Genomic DNA, 18340 nt, shown 5'->3' on the forward strand with positions numbered 1-18340 from the left:
AAACTTACTTGTCCTCCTTTGCCCATTCCCTCAAAGAAACTGTTCTGGCTCAACAAACTCTCTCATTCTGCCAAGTATCCCCTGTTCCAACATTTCTTTATTTTATTAACTGAATATCCTTAATTTGGGGGGTAGTGATGCAACCAAAATATAGTTACTTATATATTAGTTAATTAAAATTAAAATGGACTTGATACCTTATTGACAGAATTCTTTAATACATAAAGGAAAAAACTCAAGTTTAAATCACTGGACCCATTGCTACAGTGTAAAGAGCCAAGACAGCAACAATAGTCCTCTTATGCTCTGCTGAGAAGGTCACATACAGGATTAAAGCAGACAAATCTCCATGGGTGCATGGTTCCATAGAGCTTGTGTCTTTAAGATTAAACCTTTGGTTTTTATTAATACTACAAAGAGCAAGAACAAAACCTTGTTAAATCAGATACATAAGCTTATTTCAATAAATGCCAAAGTCCTAACTCAAATTCAAGAAGATAAAGAAAACCCCAACACCCTCTCAGGACAGCTGAGGCAGGAGCCCAGGTCACTGAACCCAGTTAACCTCTTGCTAAGTAAAGGTCTCTGCCCAGCTACAGTCTTTGCACCCACAGAAAGCTGTTGGTTTCCTCAGGTTGAGTATGTGCTCAGCTAAGCTTGCAAGTCTACTAGATGAGGATCAGGTTTATTTCCCAGGGGGCTTAAACTGGCTACCAGCTTGTCCTCTATCTACATCAATCCTGCCCAGTTTCAAACTCCTGTATGAAGGGTCAGTAGCCAGACTGGAGACCTCCAAGAAGCAGCACAGCTCAGGACCAGACAGGGCTGCCAGTTTCAGAGCAGGATCAAAGATCCACAAAGCAAACCAGCTCCTTTGCCCTGCATTCCCCTGTGGCACAGCAAAGTTGAGACCAATTCTGAATTGGTGCTATAAACATAGCAGCTAATAGCAGAGCTAATTTCAGATGAACTGTAACACTATTTACACTGTACTAGAGCTGCCCTTCAGCTACAGTGAGAGAAGCACTCCTCCCTCCTTGGACAAGTTCAACCCTCTTCTGTTTCTTGACTCAAGCCCAAATGCTCAGGAAAGAAAAGCTGCAAGCCTACAAGGGAGAGAGACTGGCAGTACACACAGATTAACCAGAAACAGGTAAGAATTAGACATACAGCATCAGTGTGGCATTTTTATAGGAGAACCTTACAGTGAGATCAGCTGAGATGAGGTCCAAGCAGTGCTGCTGCAACAGCAATCAGAAACATTTCATGGAGACAAGAGCAATGGCACTAACATGCCAGAGGTGTGAAGGTTGCATTTGTCTTGTGAAATACTTTATTCCACTAACTACAAAACTCTCCCAGAATACTTTTATTATAAAAGGCTCTATCAGAAGTCTGGTTTTAAAATCTGTTGAAGGGGATGAGGGAAAAACAAAGAGCACACTCAACTCAGATTAAGCTTATTTCCCCAAAACAAAGAAACCTTTCTGAACTCCCTCTGACCCATGCCTCTGTCATCCATGGTCCCTCAAGTACTATCAAGTTGATTACAGGGGATTTTATAGAACTTAAATAACCCTCAAAGATCCTGCATTTATCCCTGCCAGGGATGCGTGACTCACATTTCAAAAAAAGGCCACCCTAACACACTTGGCAGATAATATATTGGTACCAATTATCACAGCACAACTTCAGTTCTGGTGAGTTCACCAAACTGAAAGACTTTTCTGATACACTGTAAAGGTCTATTCTTCCAGCTGAATGAGCAACTTAGAGTTTCCATCCAGCTAATTATGTGAAAGCAAGCAATATAAGTCTGCATATACTGCTTACAATAATAAACATTTTTTAAAACATAGCCATATTTTAATGTTTACATTCAGAAGAGCTAAGTTCACTTTTTTTAGGTCAGGAATAGATTATTTAACACTGCAACAAATTTCAAGTTCTTGTTGAACAAGATGAGGCACATACAAATGAGAAACTGACATTGTATTTTATTTATTCTCCCCAAGTGTTTCTGAAAGATGACAAAAAAACTCCTAAAAAGCAAAGTTATTTTGCCCAGGAACAGAAAATGTTTTAGGTTTTGCTTTTCTACACAGAGTAGGAAATGCTATTCTTTGGACATAAAAAGAAAAATTAGTAACTCTTGCCTTCTTTAACCAGAAGTCTTTGAAAAACTGTTTACTGGAGGGGGGGTTGTGGGTTGTATTTTTAATACCTGGGTTGACAATACTGAGGTGATTTATCTTCTCCCTTACACACAATACAGTGAAACACCATTTACACAAAAGCAGTTGGCTCTCTGTTGCATGTAGGCACAGATCTTCTTCTAGGACTGCATCTACACCGGAGCATAGGAAGGCACACAACAAATCTGTTTGACTCCAGAAACAATTTGGTTCTGTTTGTACTGCCTGGGAGCTGATAAGCCCTGCAGGGATTTATCAGGGAATATGCCCCTTTTCAGCCCTGAGGTCTGCAGTTAGTAGGACCCAGTCATGCTGCACTGATCTCTGCTTTACTACCCAAACAGGTATTCATTTCCTCAGCAAGAGGCACACACAAAACATGCTAGTGGGCTTAACAATTATGAGTCACACCTCCCAGGAAACCCAATGATTTGTAGGGGTTGTAGGGGGATGCACTGGTCTGTAGAGAAAAAGAAAAGCTTTTGAAGAAGGGCAGAGAAAGTGGCAGTCAATGGAAGAAAGGCCCCTCTTCTGCAAGTGTTCTCAACCTCCTACCAGTAACTAGATACAGGGGAGAAACAAGCAGGCTCTTCCACCTCCTTGTTAATGGGAATCATTTACCTAAACAGTCTACAATTTTCCACTCTCTTAATTTCAGAGCTAATGAAACGATACTAGAACAGCTGGAACAAAGTACGGAAGATGCGAGTGAAAAGAGCTTGGATTTGTCCCTGGAAATGTCTTGACCCAGAAGATTAGTCCCTCTCCTCTTTCTGTCAAGATGGAAAAGTGGCCTATGGCAAGGCCTCAAGAATATTCAAGTGAATGCCTGTCCCATTTCAAAGCAGTGACAGTATTTTAGCCACTATCTACTGGCTTTGGAGCCATTTATTTTATATGAGCAGATAAACTTCTTCAAACAGTCATTTGCTGGCGAAGATAAAGGCTTAAGCCATCTAAAATTCCCTTCAGATTAGCAATAAAGTTTTTACAGTATTATCCCCTAGATGGGTAGCTACCCCTATAGATACATCTAAGAGCAACAACAGCTACACAGAATGTTGAAAAACTGCCTCAGTGACAGATTTCAATACAATGCCTACACTGCACTGCTGTGTTCAGTAACTAAATAGCAAACAAATCTGTAGCAAAAAGGTACAGGAGACTGAAGGCACAAACACTGCATTTGCCCAAAGCATGAAACAGGGAAAAATGCAGTTATATCACCGGGAAAAGTGTGATCAAATCCTTGTGATGAGTTCAGAAATTAAAAAAAAAAAAAAAAAAAAAAATCCATTTGAAGTGTTATACTACAATCTGCAAAGTTATATGGATTTTGTTTCTTGCACAAGACAAATATTAGTAGGCAAAGACCTTAAAAGCCTACTTTGCTGTTAACCATTTTAATAACTGATTCACTTTTAGCTACAAAAGTTAATGACAGATTATCTGCCAATGCTAGTGGAAACCAGCTGAAGCAGGGCAAATATGAATATAATCAACAATATGCATATTTGCAATCAACTAAAATTGTCTTTCGTGTGACAATGTAGATCTTCATAATTAACACTGAAGTGATGTTGTAAATTTACAATTTACAGTTGTAAATGGATAGACGAAAGAGACAATTCCAGTTCTCTAACTATTGAAGATTCAGGTCTGTAATGAAAGCTAAAGCCTTTCATATGATAGGTTCATTTTAGCTAACAGACACAGAAATGGCACTTGATTTGCATCTAACCCACAGAAACTAAAAATATTAGGACAACTGTAAATAACAGGTCTTAAACAAAAGGCTCAAAATGTCTAAAATTTTAACTCTCGGAGTGTTACTATCTCAGGGGTGGATTTGTGAGATGATGGTTCCAGAAATATTAACTTGAGTTGAAACACAACTCTCTTATTTTTATATACTGCAGACTGTCTCCCAGCGAGTATTCATACTTGTTTGATCAAAATCAGTATATAACTTCTTATTCCTCAGAAGCCCTGAAGACATAACATTGCTAAATTGAAAACACAGATGGCTTTATTACTTCTTGTGTAATATTTTACATAAAAACCTAATTTCTCACAGTAATGCAACCCTACTGGTGATGAAAAGGCTGCACAAGTAATATTTCCATCTCACCAATGCTTCAGGGATTTTAAAAAGACAGCAATGAATCAGATTGAAAGAACTCAGCCCAGGTTTTGCAGCAGAGGTCAAGTTTGCAGTTAGTATCAAGGGGATAGAGAATGCATTTGATAAAAGAATGCCAAGAAACAGTGAACATGGAGCTTCAAATAAGAACTAGGTGTACATTCAAGGGTTTCATTAAGTCAAACACGATCACAATTTGCTGCACCTTGCTAAATCACAGTCAGCCAAACTCTGTGAAGCCTTCCTCTTTTCCCCAAGGTGGAACAGATTTGTGAGCCCATCCTAGCATCACACAGAAGAGCTTCCAGACCACATCCCAAATCGCCTGTGTAGACACACAGAGACACTCACTTCACTAAGAGGGGAGCAATTTTTTTCCCCTACCACATGAGCCAAGGAAGAGGCAGGATACTAAGGACAGAATGACAAAATCCAAGTGCCAGTTGAGACTTCCCCAATACAAGAAGAAAGTTCCTACACCCCCAGTGCTTTAAACCAACAGCCAGGATCACTGCAATGCCAATGCCAATGGCTTCTGGCACATAGGAAAAAGGCTTTTCTGCTTTTAATGGTAGCTTCTCATTGCACAACTTCCTTCTGTATGATGCTCCCCTTCCAGTCAGTTTCCTGGGTAATTTCACCAGCTTTCACATAATGTGGAGAGAAAATGGACATCCTGTCAAATGATTCCTGCCAGGAAACAACATCCACTTTTAAACAACCCATCATCAGGACTATGCATGAGCTTCCTTTAAACACAGTATTTTCATTGCCTTTTCTGACATTGATAAAAGAAAGAGTAATTATATAACTCAAAGGCTCTGCAATAAATACCACTGTGTAGTTTATTATGGCCATAGAAATGTATTTTCTGTCTCAAACTCTAAAACTATGGCAATATGTGCAATCTTGTCAACATTTGCTTACCTATTGAAGCAAACATAAACAGTCTTCTAGGACGTGCATCATGTGTGACCAACAGGAGGCAATAAATAGTAGCTCACAAGCCACATAGGTAAAAATGAACACAGCACAATTTAAAGCTTTGCAAAGCAGCAGAATACTTGGAAACCAATGAAGAGTTCAGAAAGAGAGAACCCATATAATAGGTATCAATAGATCTAATCAGCACTGATACATACCATGACTTTTTCTTACCACAGATGTCTATGGAGAACGTTTTTTTTCCAAGATGTGCAGCATATAAAAAGAGACAGTGTTTTTTATTTCTGCCACTCAATTTCTGACTGCTTCATAAAACCCAATATCCATTAGCATCTCTGCAGTAAGCTGTTTTGGTCTCAAGTTGTGCTACATTAGGCAACTACAAAATGCAGAGACTTAGATCCATAGGTACCTTGGAGTTGAAGTTACCTCAGGGTTTGATTTTTATTATTCACAAAGAAAAAGACTAGATCTTGACTTAGCAGCAATTAGCATGGAGGATATAATTTAAAACTAAAGTATTTCTTTGAGTGAAGAAATCCACAGTACTGAAGAGTAGTTTTATCCATACAAAGGCAACTGAGCTGAACTCATAAACCATGATAGAGGCAGCCAAATCAAGAGAAAATAAGCAGAGAAAGGGAATGTCAGATTTCACCAGATAACAGTGACTTCAAAGATATTCTTTCTTCTTCTGTCTCTTTCCTAATATCCCTTATCTTAGAAAACCCAAATCACCATTACAAAGTGTAAAATGCTGAAGCAAACTAATCAAAGGAAAATGCCAATATATTAAGCAAGTTAAATGTGGAGACATCAAGCACATGACTGAAATGCTCCGCAAATTTCTGAGATTACTATCCTGCATCAAACATCAGTATCTGAAGACTTTTCCATTGAATGAAAAAAGCATCATAGCAATTTTTAAAATTCTTACCTGCTCATATACACTACAATTATGCACTGCTGATTTACTCATCACATTAATTGTAATTAATGCTAAAGTCAATAATTGATGCTAAAGCAGCAACGCTTGCAATACCAAGATAACATATATATTTAAGACCATAATTTCTGCTAAAAATGATGACATCACATTCTCCTCTTGCAATCTGCTGTAATTCATTCAAAGTAGATGTTGTATGGCCAGGACCGTTTGCTGAAGCGAATATTTTAATGTAGAGTCCTGTTGTCAGCAATTTCCTGTTCAATAGCCTACAGGACCACTTAACTACTGAATCTCAGCAGCCTCACTTGCTATTCCTAGCAGGAGTCATTACTGATATGCATCTGAAACTTACCTTACTTAACTCAGCTACTGTAAACATGAGACTGGGAAAAATTTTGAAAAACAGTCTATGTTATAAAAAATGCCAAAGCTATCAACTTAGCCAGAGAGATGTAGGTCAAAGCAGAGTACTCCTGAAAAGTGTACAGAGGAAATCTCTGTGATGGTGGAGTTACTGTCCTTCCTTTTATGAAACAGAGTCCTAAGATGATTAATGGAATGCTGCATCTTTTTACATTACCTGAAGGCAGAAATTATTTGCATTAGAGTGCCTGGAACTGCTTCCTCAATTGATTAAAGACAAATTAAGTTTGAGAGAACTGTTGACCAGAAAAACACTTTTTTGTGATCACAGACTCTACTAAAGCCTAGATTAATATTTTGTTCGATTAGAAAAAATATTCCCTCTTGTGTTACTAATACTTGTTTTCTGTCCTCACTTTTATTTACCATACAAAAAGATAAGAATACCAGCCTGGAACTAAACTAAAAGTTGGCAAATGTAAAGAATTTAAAGGCTATTTCTCCTGAGACCCACTACAAAACACTAAAAACACCTTCAAGCAGGTACTTACAGCGAGCTGATGTAATCTAAGCCAGGAAAACCCTCCTTTACAGTTTGCTGACAGAAGCACCATCCAAAAGAATCTGTGCCTAAGACTATTCCAAACACATGAATGTCAATTCAATCTCTGTCCAGCCTTTATGAAATTGGGATACTTCCTAAGTTCTAAATTAGTTTTTAAAATTTCAAGTTTGCACTTTGGAGAGCTGCAAGTCTAGCCTGCGTTGACGGCAAACATGAATGTACATATTTGATTTATTACAAATCTCTTATTTCAGAGGCTGCCTTACTCTAATTTCTCACCTACTCTGGCAATCTGAAAGCACACTTTGCTAGTGTGGTTGTACTGATTAGTATTCTATTATATACTATACTAATAGAAAACTAGTATATAGTAATATTATTAGTATTTTATAATAATAACAGAACATTAAACTCATGGGGAAAAAAAATGAAAAGTCCAGGTGGCAGAAGGGAAAACAATGCTTAGGCTACTGTATACTTTGCCTGCTGAGACAGAAAATTTGCCAGTCCTGGACTGACATATAAACTGTTTAAGAGCTCCTTTCTGAACTTACAGAAACTCAATTTTACACAGATGCACCACTTACCATAGAACAAATCTGTCAGTTCACAGATCACACTAGCTAACTGGGTTTCATATTAGCACTGAAGAATTGTTCTCAAGAACCATGGTGCATAAAATACGAAAGCAAAATAAATACACAGTAATTTTAATTAATTTACAATAAAATTACTTTTTATCTAGGTAACCAATTTGCTATCCATGAAACACAAATTCATATTCCCCTTCTATGCACTAAAATTGTCTACCCATAATAATATAAAGTGAAATAACAACAGGCCATATTTATGAGGCATACAGAAACTGCAAACAATATTTTATGGCATGGAACAGGTTTTTTTTACTAGTGACATTATTTAGATTACAGTCCCCTATCTAACACGAGATGTTCTATACCTGCCATACAACTATGTGACTATTTTCATATTAGTCCACAATCCAATAAAATGAAGTTTTCAAAAGATAGTCACAGGTGACATCTTGCTATCAACTGAAGGAACATCAATTGAAAAGACGGTTCATTCTTTCAGGAGACCAATGTAGTGGAAGGATTACCACAGGATTATCTCCAAGATAACTGACAGCCTACATGCATCCCCAAAAAAGCCTTTAACATTCATCATATCTTCTACATTCCTACTAGAAGAACACAAGTTTATTTTTATCCTTAAATAGGAAAGTAAAGGAGAAAAAACCCAAAATCAAAACAGAAGCGAATAACCCACCACTTCCTGCAGGTTCAAGAACTATAAAAATCACAGAACCACACTGGCTGCACTAATGAGCCTCCCCCCTTTAATGAAAGATCTTCTATCACAATAAAATGGTCACCTCCTTCCTAGTGCTATGCTGAGAAAAACCTTAAAGTCCATCATGCACTGGTGAAAACTGAAGAGGGATAAAGGAGAGATGCCACGAGCACATAATCAGCCACCCTCACTGACAAATGCTACACAGTAGCCAAGAGATATTAAAGATTCTTTTGTTAAATCTCAAAGTGTTTCTGTACAGCAGAAAAAAATTACTAAATCACTGCCACCTCCATCAGGCATCTCTTTTAATTGCTTCCTGATTTAGACTTCTTTTGATTGAGATGCAAACACTGACTTCTGTGCTTCATTCCATTTCCAATATGCTTCACAAAGCCAAGATAAATTTAGAATATCCTTTCAAGCTGAAAGTGCTGTAGGAACACCACATCATTTGCAGTCTATATCCTCCAATATTTACCAGCCAAATTGTAATCCAAACTGTACCAAAAACCACACGTCATTTGCCATAAACCAGCATTAGGGTTGCATCTTCCCAATGCATTGAAGAACAGCATGAATGAAGACTTAGTGTGATGCTCTAAGATACTGATTCTGTTGCAAACCAGCTTCATAGAAATATTTATTGTTTTCCTTTATGGAGTTAGGATAGCAGAATGGGTAAAGAAAGTACCATAGAGGAAGAAGCTTAAAAAGTATGTTTGAGTTCCAACTGCCTTCAGGAGAAGTTTATGTCATAACTAGAAGGAGAATCAAATTATTACAGCAATAAAGGAAAAGACGCATAAGCAAATATATAGAGCAGTTATAATTCATTCCAATCAAAAACAGCCCTGGTGGGCAGTTCAAAGACTTGCTCTTGCCTCAGGCACAGAGCCAACTATATGCCAACTGTAAACAAATGCAACAGTAGATTAACTACTTACTCCAAGTTAAATTACAGTAAAAAGTATGACTGCAGTAACTGCCCATATGTTGGTTCCTTCCCTTAGGCAAACACGAAGCTCCTTACTGTACCCCTCAAGGGTAAATTGTAATTATCCTGCATTTATCATAGGGTAGGATTATATACTTAGGCAACACCCATTGCAGCAAAACTTTGTGGTATATTAAGTTGTGTAATACCCTCAGCTGAGATACATCTGACAATTTTTGTATGTCTAAAATATTATAAATGCAAAACTTGACTGACTAATTTCTACTACTGCTCCTCTTTTTTTTTATTATTCTCACAGAAGTAACAAAAGCAAATCCATTTTATTTCAAATATGAACCACCAAGTGTTCAACGTGTTACAATTAAAAAGCATCTCCAAAGATATTTCTGAAGCTACACATTGGAAGTGTTGACAAAGTGTTTTGACATCTGTGGTATTCTCCCACACACGCATATCCCTCTTTTCTTTAGCTGAAAATGTTCACCAATTTTATTTAGAAAACTTCATGCTGAAAATTTTGGCATTTTTGAAACAGAGATCAGTGATCTCTAACATGCACCTTAACTTAGTCAGCTCCATTCCTCACAGAAGTTGACTGGTAGTCCTTAGAACTCACCATAAACAGACAACATGATTATAAACACTAAAAATTGACCTCCCCTTAACCTATACATTGTGACATTTCTGGAAAGTGAGCAGATTCTAGTTTGCAATAGCTCACTTTGGAATGAGGTATAATAGTGAAGAACCTGGCACATGTGATTTATAAAGTAGCTGTCTTGAAGTAAGCTAAGCAAAGACTATCCTTTAATTCACCAACAATACTTGAAATAAAAATATCAGCAAATCTAAAATGTCCTTAATGTTCCTTAAATGTCCTGTTTCTGAAATATTATAATATTTCTTAAGAATGGTTACTACTTTGTAGGCAGAAGCAGAAGTCTTCCTTTCACAGACATCAGTGTTTCTTAAAAGTACAATTTTACAACTCCATATTGCATATTTCTGAAAAAAATATGCATTTTTTGACAAATTTCACATCTAAATGAAAAGTCACTGCTCAGACTGATAATTTTATAATGATAAGCAGTATTTTTTATTTTCTTGAGAACCAAAGATGAGTATAATGAAGATGGAAAGACCTGCAGCTTCAGTAAGATCCATCTGGATTAGTGAATACAAGGGCAGGCCTATGGCATATTGTGATAGAAACTCACAGTAAAACCATTTCCTTCTGTCAGAAACCCCAAATAAAATAATAAACCCCAAAATCAAAACCCAATCCACATTTTAAACACAACACATTTTCCAAAACTGTAACACTTGGCACTACTTACACTGAACTTTATATGGAAACACACTCAGGGTATTCCTGTTCTCTAAACCTTAATTTGAAGATTCAATCCTGAATAAAATATATTATGCAGCCATTCTTCTCGTGTTTATTGACATGTTCTGCCAGAACTTGAAACTACTACAAATTGTGCTGCTATAACATGCAAACAGAGAAACCAACACTTAAGGCAGACCAAACTGTAAAGACAGGATTTCATATGCAAGAGAATATCCCTTTCCCACACTGCAGGGCCAGGCAGGTGAGAGAAGATTACTACTACAAGTCACGTTCAACCACAAGACATCGGAGATTAAATATTGATTTTACATTATAGCTATTCATTATCACTAGGAACACTCGCTCCTTTTAGCTAAATTGTAGCCAGTAATTTGATTAGTCATAACCCACAATGAAGACCAAATTACACCAAAAAAAGCCTGCAATAAGTTTTATAACATCTCTGCAACATCATGCTGCTTCCTTTAAATACTCAGCCACAGTTCATGCAAGCTTGGCACATTGACTGTAGGATGTACCTCAGCTACACCTCCTATGGCTTGTCCAATATTAAAAATGTGAGCTGGAGACATTTCTTTCTATACAAGTTTCTCTAATATTCCCTAAAATTAGATGCTTTTTTTGCACCTTTTCATAAGCATGAAAAAACATGAGAGATAATGCTTGGTTCACCAGCATTTCCTCTCAGTTGAAACTTTATTTGTAAATACACTATGAAAAAGTCAAAACTCACATCTGGTATTGCCTATATTCAAATAGTTGGCAGAAAAAACTTGTTGAGAGGTTCCATCTGTGCTTCTCCTACAGCATCTATATGCCATTCAGATAGCAAGAAATGTCATGGTGGGTTCCCATGCTAGTCACAAGCATGCACAAGAAAGATGCACGGAACTAGTTTTAGAGGCAACTAAACATAAGTTGCTCTTTGGAAGTACCCTGGCATTTTTTCCTCCATTAGGCAGAAAAAAAATTGGGCCCAAATGTGTAACTAGAAATAGATGAAAGTTCTTTGCTTCAAAGGCCAGATTCTTTCCAGCGCCCTGGTTTCTCTCTTGCAAAGCATAAACTAGGTCCTACTGTCTTGTCTACTGCAATGACTTTCTCCAGTTACAGGTGAGGCCAGGATCAATGTCAGAATCAGCAGAACCTACACACTCACCACCCTTGCACCCTATGGTGTCAAAGCAGGGAGTTTTGGGCAAACCACAGAAAGGACTAAAAATCCTGCTGCACTGCACAAGGTAAGACCTTGCATCATTGCTGAGACTCCTCTTTCCTTGTCTAACCCCAAACATGACACTATTCCACAGCAAGCAGCACACTTGGATCAATATTTCCTGAAATTAGCAAGTAACAGTTTGTAAATGCATTTAAAAGTGCACCCTTACTGACTGCAGCAAAAACAACCATTAGCTATGACTTTAATGCAGAATTCATCCAAGTAGCTGGTTTTTGATAAGCAACTTATCATGACCTGAGAATGCAGCTAAGGGATAGCTGCTAAAATATTAAACACAGCTGTTGAGAGAGGGCAATACAGTGTAAAGCATCTAGTACACAGATGCAGTTACTGACAACTCCTAATCCTGGCAGGCTGTGTGAGCTAGAAAACAGGTTTCCATCTTGGAACATTATGTAACAAAATTGGTGATAAGCCACTTTAAAAAAAAAAAAAAAAAAAAAAAAGATTTCTTGCTCTTAATCATGTTAATAAATCCTTACTTCCAGGAAAGAGCTGTAATGCCCTATATGTTTTAATCTTGTTTTATAAGTTAAAGTACTAGCAAAATAATGTATTTAGATGCAGCTATGATTCTGATGAATCATTCCTTGCACCCAAAAATAATTTTAGACATATGAGTGCTAAACTCATGACAGCTCAGCAGAACCTTGCACTGGAGAAGCGTGCAGCTGTTTAAACATGGGAATCACAAAGAGCAAGTCTCTCAGAGTAGTAAACTGCTCTGAGACCTTCATCACAGGGAGAGAATATATCTGTCAGGACAACCCAGGAAGCAGAACAGTGACTACCTGCTCAAATAAAAAAATTTTAAAAGTCAGAGTAATGGGCTTCCCCCATACTGTTCATCAGAGTGAAGGGCAGGAAGGCTGACCTTATGAAATCACTTCAAGCAATTAAGGTATTGATCAACAAGTTCATTTGCTGGAGCTCAAACTTGAAAACATGAGACTGATCTCCTGTTCCTTCCTCACTAGGAAAATAGCTATAAAATGGCTTTGCTTGGAGGCAAGGAGAAGAGGGAAGACAGACAGGAGGGGTTTTTGCTTGGTTTTTGTTTGGTTTAAGTATTTGGTACAAACCTGCCACGGGAAGGAGGAACAAGAACTGATAAGTAAAATCAACAGATAGCTACCCAAATGTCTGTCCTGGCATTTTGCCAGCTTGATATGACTCACACTGACAATATTTTGATTAACAAGCTTTGGAAGGAGTTCAATATTTTATCCACTACAAGACCCATGACACATACTGTAAAAACACAGAAGTCTACTGTAGTTTGACAAGAAAGTGTAAAACTGGTTTTGTCAGGTGTGAGAATTGTTTCTTCAGAAGCTTCTTCACAGGTCTACTCATGCTACAATAGGATATGCTGTAAAAGGAGCAAAAAGAAGAAAGTAGGCAAAAGCAATTTAAACCATTTCATAATCTTCTACACAAGGCTCTTTTCTAATCAATTACTCATTCTTTGGCTAAAATAGTAATTAGAACTGCCAGAGTAGAAAGGGCCCTCCTGTGAGCACAGACATCTTATTTTTTCTGCAAATAAAACACTTGATCACAAATCACTGCATTTGTCTCTACTACAACTGAAAATGTGACTGTAAATAAAGGTAGCAAAGCTGATATTCAGCAACCCAGCTGTGAAAGACACAATGTCAAGCAAGCCATGGTGATGCTTCTGTCTGTGGGCAACAGTCAGTTCTCAACACTGTGCTGCTCCAGCAAAACCTACATAAGTATATTTAGTTGTTGGAGTGTTATGATCACATATCCATGTGGCACCAGAGGGACAGTAGTCTTTCCTTGTAAGCACGTTTTCTCAGGTGATTTAACAGCAGTGGTTTAAACAAAGGAGAACTACACTGCCTGCAAAGAAGCCTTTTCCATCCCTGTCCAGTGCAAGTTTTACCACTAAAATACCAACATGCAAATGGCTGATCCAGCATTCACTATGGTGATGGAAACTTTTCATAGCCAATGATTACAGAAAGACAGCTTAAGTCACTCCAACCACGGCCTCCTGAGGTGAAGTAGCTGCTGACAGGTAAAGCATCTGCTCTGTTTGCATCTGCTCTGTTTGCATCTGATCAGCACTGAGCCCTTTCTATGCCTGAACCCTTCTGCCCTTCTAATTTTCCTCCCTTTGCACTCACTTTGAATGTTAAGTAAAGAAACAGAACAGCCATTTTTCAACCTGTCCACATGGATCAGGAACATCTATCACAATAAAATTATCCATCAATTATTTTCTGCGAAATTATAATTTCACTTATTTCAAACACCTTGACTTCTCAGCATTCCTGACCTAAAATAAATGGATACACATACACAGGGATACACGTTTAAAAATACAGTAGGAAATGTAAAAACAAAACCAAAGGGGGACTTGATTTTGCCCACAGTGGATGAGAATAAACAGCGGCATATTTAGAGCGGCTTGAAAACTGAAAAAGCAGGCAACAAATAAAAGACAACAAACACTTTTACACATTTGTTTACATATAAAGGCCTACCTCACAAATGAGCATTTGGGCTTGGAAGCTCTTACTAGCTCTCCTCTGTCATTTATTTTAAAAAATAAATATTAAAAAAAGAGGACACAGTCCCTCCCAAATTATAGATGTGACAAAGTATATTATGCATAGCAAAATATTAGATGTTTAACCCTCAACACAGTCCAGTCTTCTCCACTGTTGCATTCTGCAGCTGCATGCAGTTTGAAATTCAAGATTAAGAAATCTGTACAGCAGGAAACAAATCATTAGCATGTCCAGTCAACTTCCTCAAAAAGCCACCTATGATTCTTAGTGTTCCAGGAGCCCAGAGACAGCCTTCAGAGCTTTAGTGCAGAAGGGATGTACATAAGGTTGCCCTGAGCATATAAACCAGGAGACTCAAACCAATCACCTTCCTAGTTATGCCAGATCTGCCTCATTTGTCTACTTCAACTCATTCACAGTAAACTCAGCCCATCCATTTGCAAGTCTGTGTTTTAATTTTAGCCACAATGACTCTGAGTGAATACACAACATTGGAGCAAATAAAAATATAAAACTACTGCCAAAGAACAAAATGAACACAAAATCAAAATAGAAAGATAATGGGTGAGCAAGTGACAAAGAACAGTAAATATTGTTAATCTCATATCAGGTTGAAAGCCATAGCAAAAAAAAAGAAACTAAAATGATATGAAGCATATGAGGCAAAACAAACCAACCACTCTACTCACTAAACATGTACACACACTTATCTTATTGTTATCCTACCAGTTGTAGCCAACTAATTTTTTTTCAAAAATTTACAAGATCAAACTGTCTGATAACAGTAGGAGATAAAGTTCTGAGAAAGACTTAAATTAGAGAACCCCTACAAAAAAATCCTCACTGCAGAGAAATTTAAAACAGTTTTGCAGCAGAAAATGCAGATGATCAGTATGGCTTTTCTCCATACACTATGACATTTTGTTTAGAGAATATGGAAAAATAAATTAACATGTAAAAGCAGCAATATTATTTTAAAAAAAGGAATTTGTCATTTTACTTTAGCACCTTAGAAACATTTACAAGATGTAAAGATAAGCTTCACTTCTTATAGCATGCTAGTTAACTGCTCAGCTGCCACTAGAAAGGCAAAATTGAAGTTATCAATTACTCACAGTTTTTTTAGCTTTCATAACTCTCCTGATACAGTGGAAATCTATCATATACTCCCTTAAGTATTTCTTGATCTTTAGAAATAATTGTTACCAATGAGAATAATACAGAGAGAGAGATGTGAAAGAACTACTTAAATCTTGGTGGGGAAAAGCATCCAGAAATAAAACTATCTGTGATATGAAGAATTATACAGAAACCTATTTTAAGAAAGCATCACATGCAAAAGCTTCAACAGTTCCACTTAAAGTCTAATGCTGCTATCTCAAATAACAGGAATAAAAAAAAATAAATAAATGTAAATCCATACCTTCAGATATAGCTTGGTTTTGAATTTGTTAAAAGAATTCTAACATATCTATATATCTATATATATCTATGCCAGCTTTTTTTATCTCAGAAAAGATTACAAAGCCTTACAGAGTACTTCTAAAGTGAAACTACATGGTAAACTTCACCAGTTGATAACATTCTAAATACAAACACAACAGAGCCAAGAACATCAAAGCAGATCTAATCTTATTTCTTACAGGTTGAAAAATCTAATCTATAGCAAGATCATATAATTTTTTTATACATTTTCAATCACATAGCAAGACAAAAAGATATGCCACAAACCAAGCAATCAAAACCAACAAGAGTAGCTTGATTTAAAAAAGAAAAAAAAAATCATTGCTTTCAAGTCAGAAGTAAACTTTGAACTGCACTGGCAATTTTTACTGCCATTAAAATTACTTAAATTCATATCTTAACTTTCAGCTGAATTTCAGAACTTTTCCTTTGTCAGTACAGCTCATTATTTGCAGCACTTTAACATACCTTACCACTTGTAAAAGGCATAACTTTGCGAGAATAAAAAAGTAATATATACTTGAAATATACATATTCATATATAAACTGAGTTGCATCCATGTGTTCCTCCTACCTTTCCAGTGTTTTAGCTCTCTTCTCAAACCAGTTTCCTACTTGTGAAATTAAGGTCACAGAAATCAGGTGTCATGAAAAACTTCAGTAGCAAAATGTCAAAACATAAACACCAGTAAAAATTTTATTTATCCAGTCTTTCCAGTCAATTTTCTGTGTGCATGACTTTCATCCCTCCCCCTCCTCCTCCCACTATGGATCTATTGTATAGAAGAGGCAAGATGCCCCAGCACTTCCTAGCTGTGGTAGCCTGCTCCAGTAAGAAACAACCAGTCTCAGTATAAATGCCAGAGACAGGTCCCACACTCACCCTCCTTAAGCTGTTTCTAGAATCTCTTGGCTGTGTTGTGAAAGATTACCAAAGTAATCAGAACAACCCATGGTACAACAAACAGCCAAAACCAAAAAATTTTTGTGCACCATTCTTGTGCAGTTTTTTCTCCCTGCAGCAAGCTTGCACTACCAACCCAAGCAAGAACTTGCACAGCATGCTAAAATTGAATTATGCCTATGCTGCAAGACCCATTTCTTGCTCCTAATGTTCCAGGTGAGACAGGATTCCTCTCAGTTTCAATTGCATATAGTATATATGCTTAGTTTTCTGTTTATTTCTGTCATTTTCCTGCTCTGTTGACTTCAGTTTGATACAAAATGAAAAAGAAACATGATGATGCCTGAGATATGAGTAGCACATCAAGGGAATGTGTATTTTCCAACCATAGAAAGAGACTTCAGAGCATTCTGGATAATAAATAATGATGTGTTCAAAGAAGGTAATAAAACAAGTCAGGCACAATAATTCAAGGAAATATTGTTGAAACTAGAAAGAAAAATATTGCATCTACCAATTCACGTCTCTATGTTGTCACATACCAAATTTCCTCAGCTACCTTGCCAACAAGTTCCATCTGCTTTCTTTGGGATTATTTCTGCTTGCAGTCATTTTGTACACAGACTACTGCAAGCACAGTTATTTCAATACAATGGATAACATATCCCATTGACTGTTTCAGGGGAAAGATATGGGTTGAACTTCTTCACTTTCAGATGTCTGCATGTAGATAAAGTTTCTGAATAAAAAAAAAGGAACTGACTACAGCAGGAAAAAAATTCTCTTAATATAAACTTCTGCTTTTGATACGTCAAATGCTACTTAGCCTTTACCCAAGAGAAATACACAGGTGATTTAGAGACCAGTGCTGTGGTTTAATCTAGGATAGACTAAATGCAAAAATTAATTACTACTACTCAGTAATTGAACTCATGTGGAGGACTTTGAATATTTTTTGCCTCTGTGACAGGAATGATTATTATTGCATAGAACACCACAAAAAAAGCTGTGTTCTCTGTTTTCCTCTGAAGTCAGTTTGTAATAATCAAAATAGACCAATACTTTTAATCCTGTTTCTATCCTTACCTCAGCCTTTCTTCTTCTTTCTTACGAAGGCTGAAATCTCGCTGAACCACCTGGAGTACATGCTCTGCTTCTTCATCAGTCAAGCCAGAAAGGTCCAGTTTTCTCCCCATTATACACTGGGTCTTGGATGTGAATAACTACAAGGAATATCTGAAATCAGAAACAGAAAATAAAATAGAAAAATAAATTGAAAGCACTCATAGTTTTCACAAATGTGTGGAGATCACAGGCACAAAAAGAAAGTTGCTCCCATAAACATCAGAAAAGAAAACAGCTGAATCTTTTTGGCTGGAAAACACCTTTTACACTGAGTCCAACAA

The 18340-nt window shown here is 37.0% G+C and overlaps 1 protein-coding gene across 2 annotated transcripts in view; it reads right to left on the minus strand.

Moving 5' to 3' along the window:
* MYRIP (myosin VIIA and Rab interacting protein) overlaps positions 1-18340 on the minus strand; it is a 203019-nt gene that overhangs the window by 171129 nt on the left and 13550 nt on the right. For both annotated transcript variants that reach the window (XM_056483448.1, XM_056483447.1), the window contains exon 2: positions 18021-18170. In XM_056483448.1, coding sequence (XP_056339423.1) covers positions 18021-18130 — 110 coding nt within the window. In that variant the 5' untranslated portion in view covers positions 18131-18170. The remainder of the gene's footprint in view (positions 1-18020; positions 18171-18340) is intronic.

This window comes from Oenanthe melanoleuca, chromosome 2 (genome assembly GCF_029582105.1).
Source record: "Oenanthe melanoleuca isolate GR-GAL-2019-014 chromosome 2, OMel1.0, whole genome shotgun sequence".
In the NCBI taxonomy this organism is placed as follows: Eukaryota; Metazoa; Chordata; class Aves; order Passeriformes; family Muscicapidae; genus Oenanthe; species Oenanthe melanoleuca.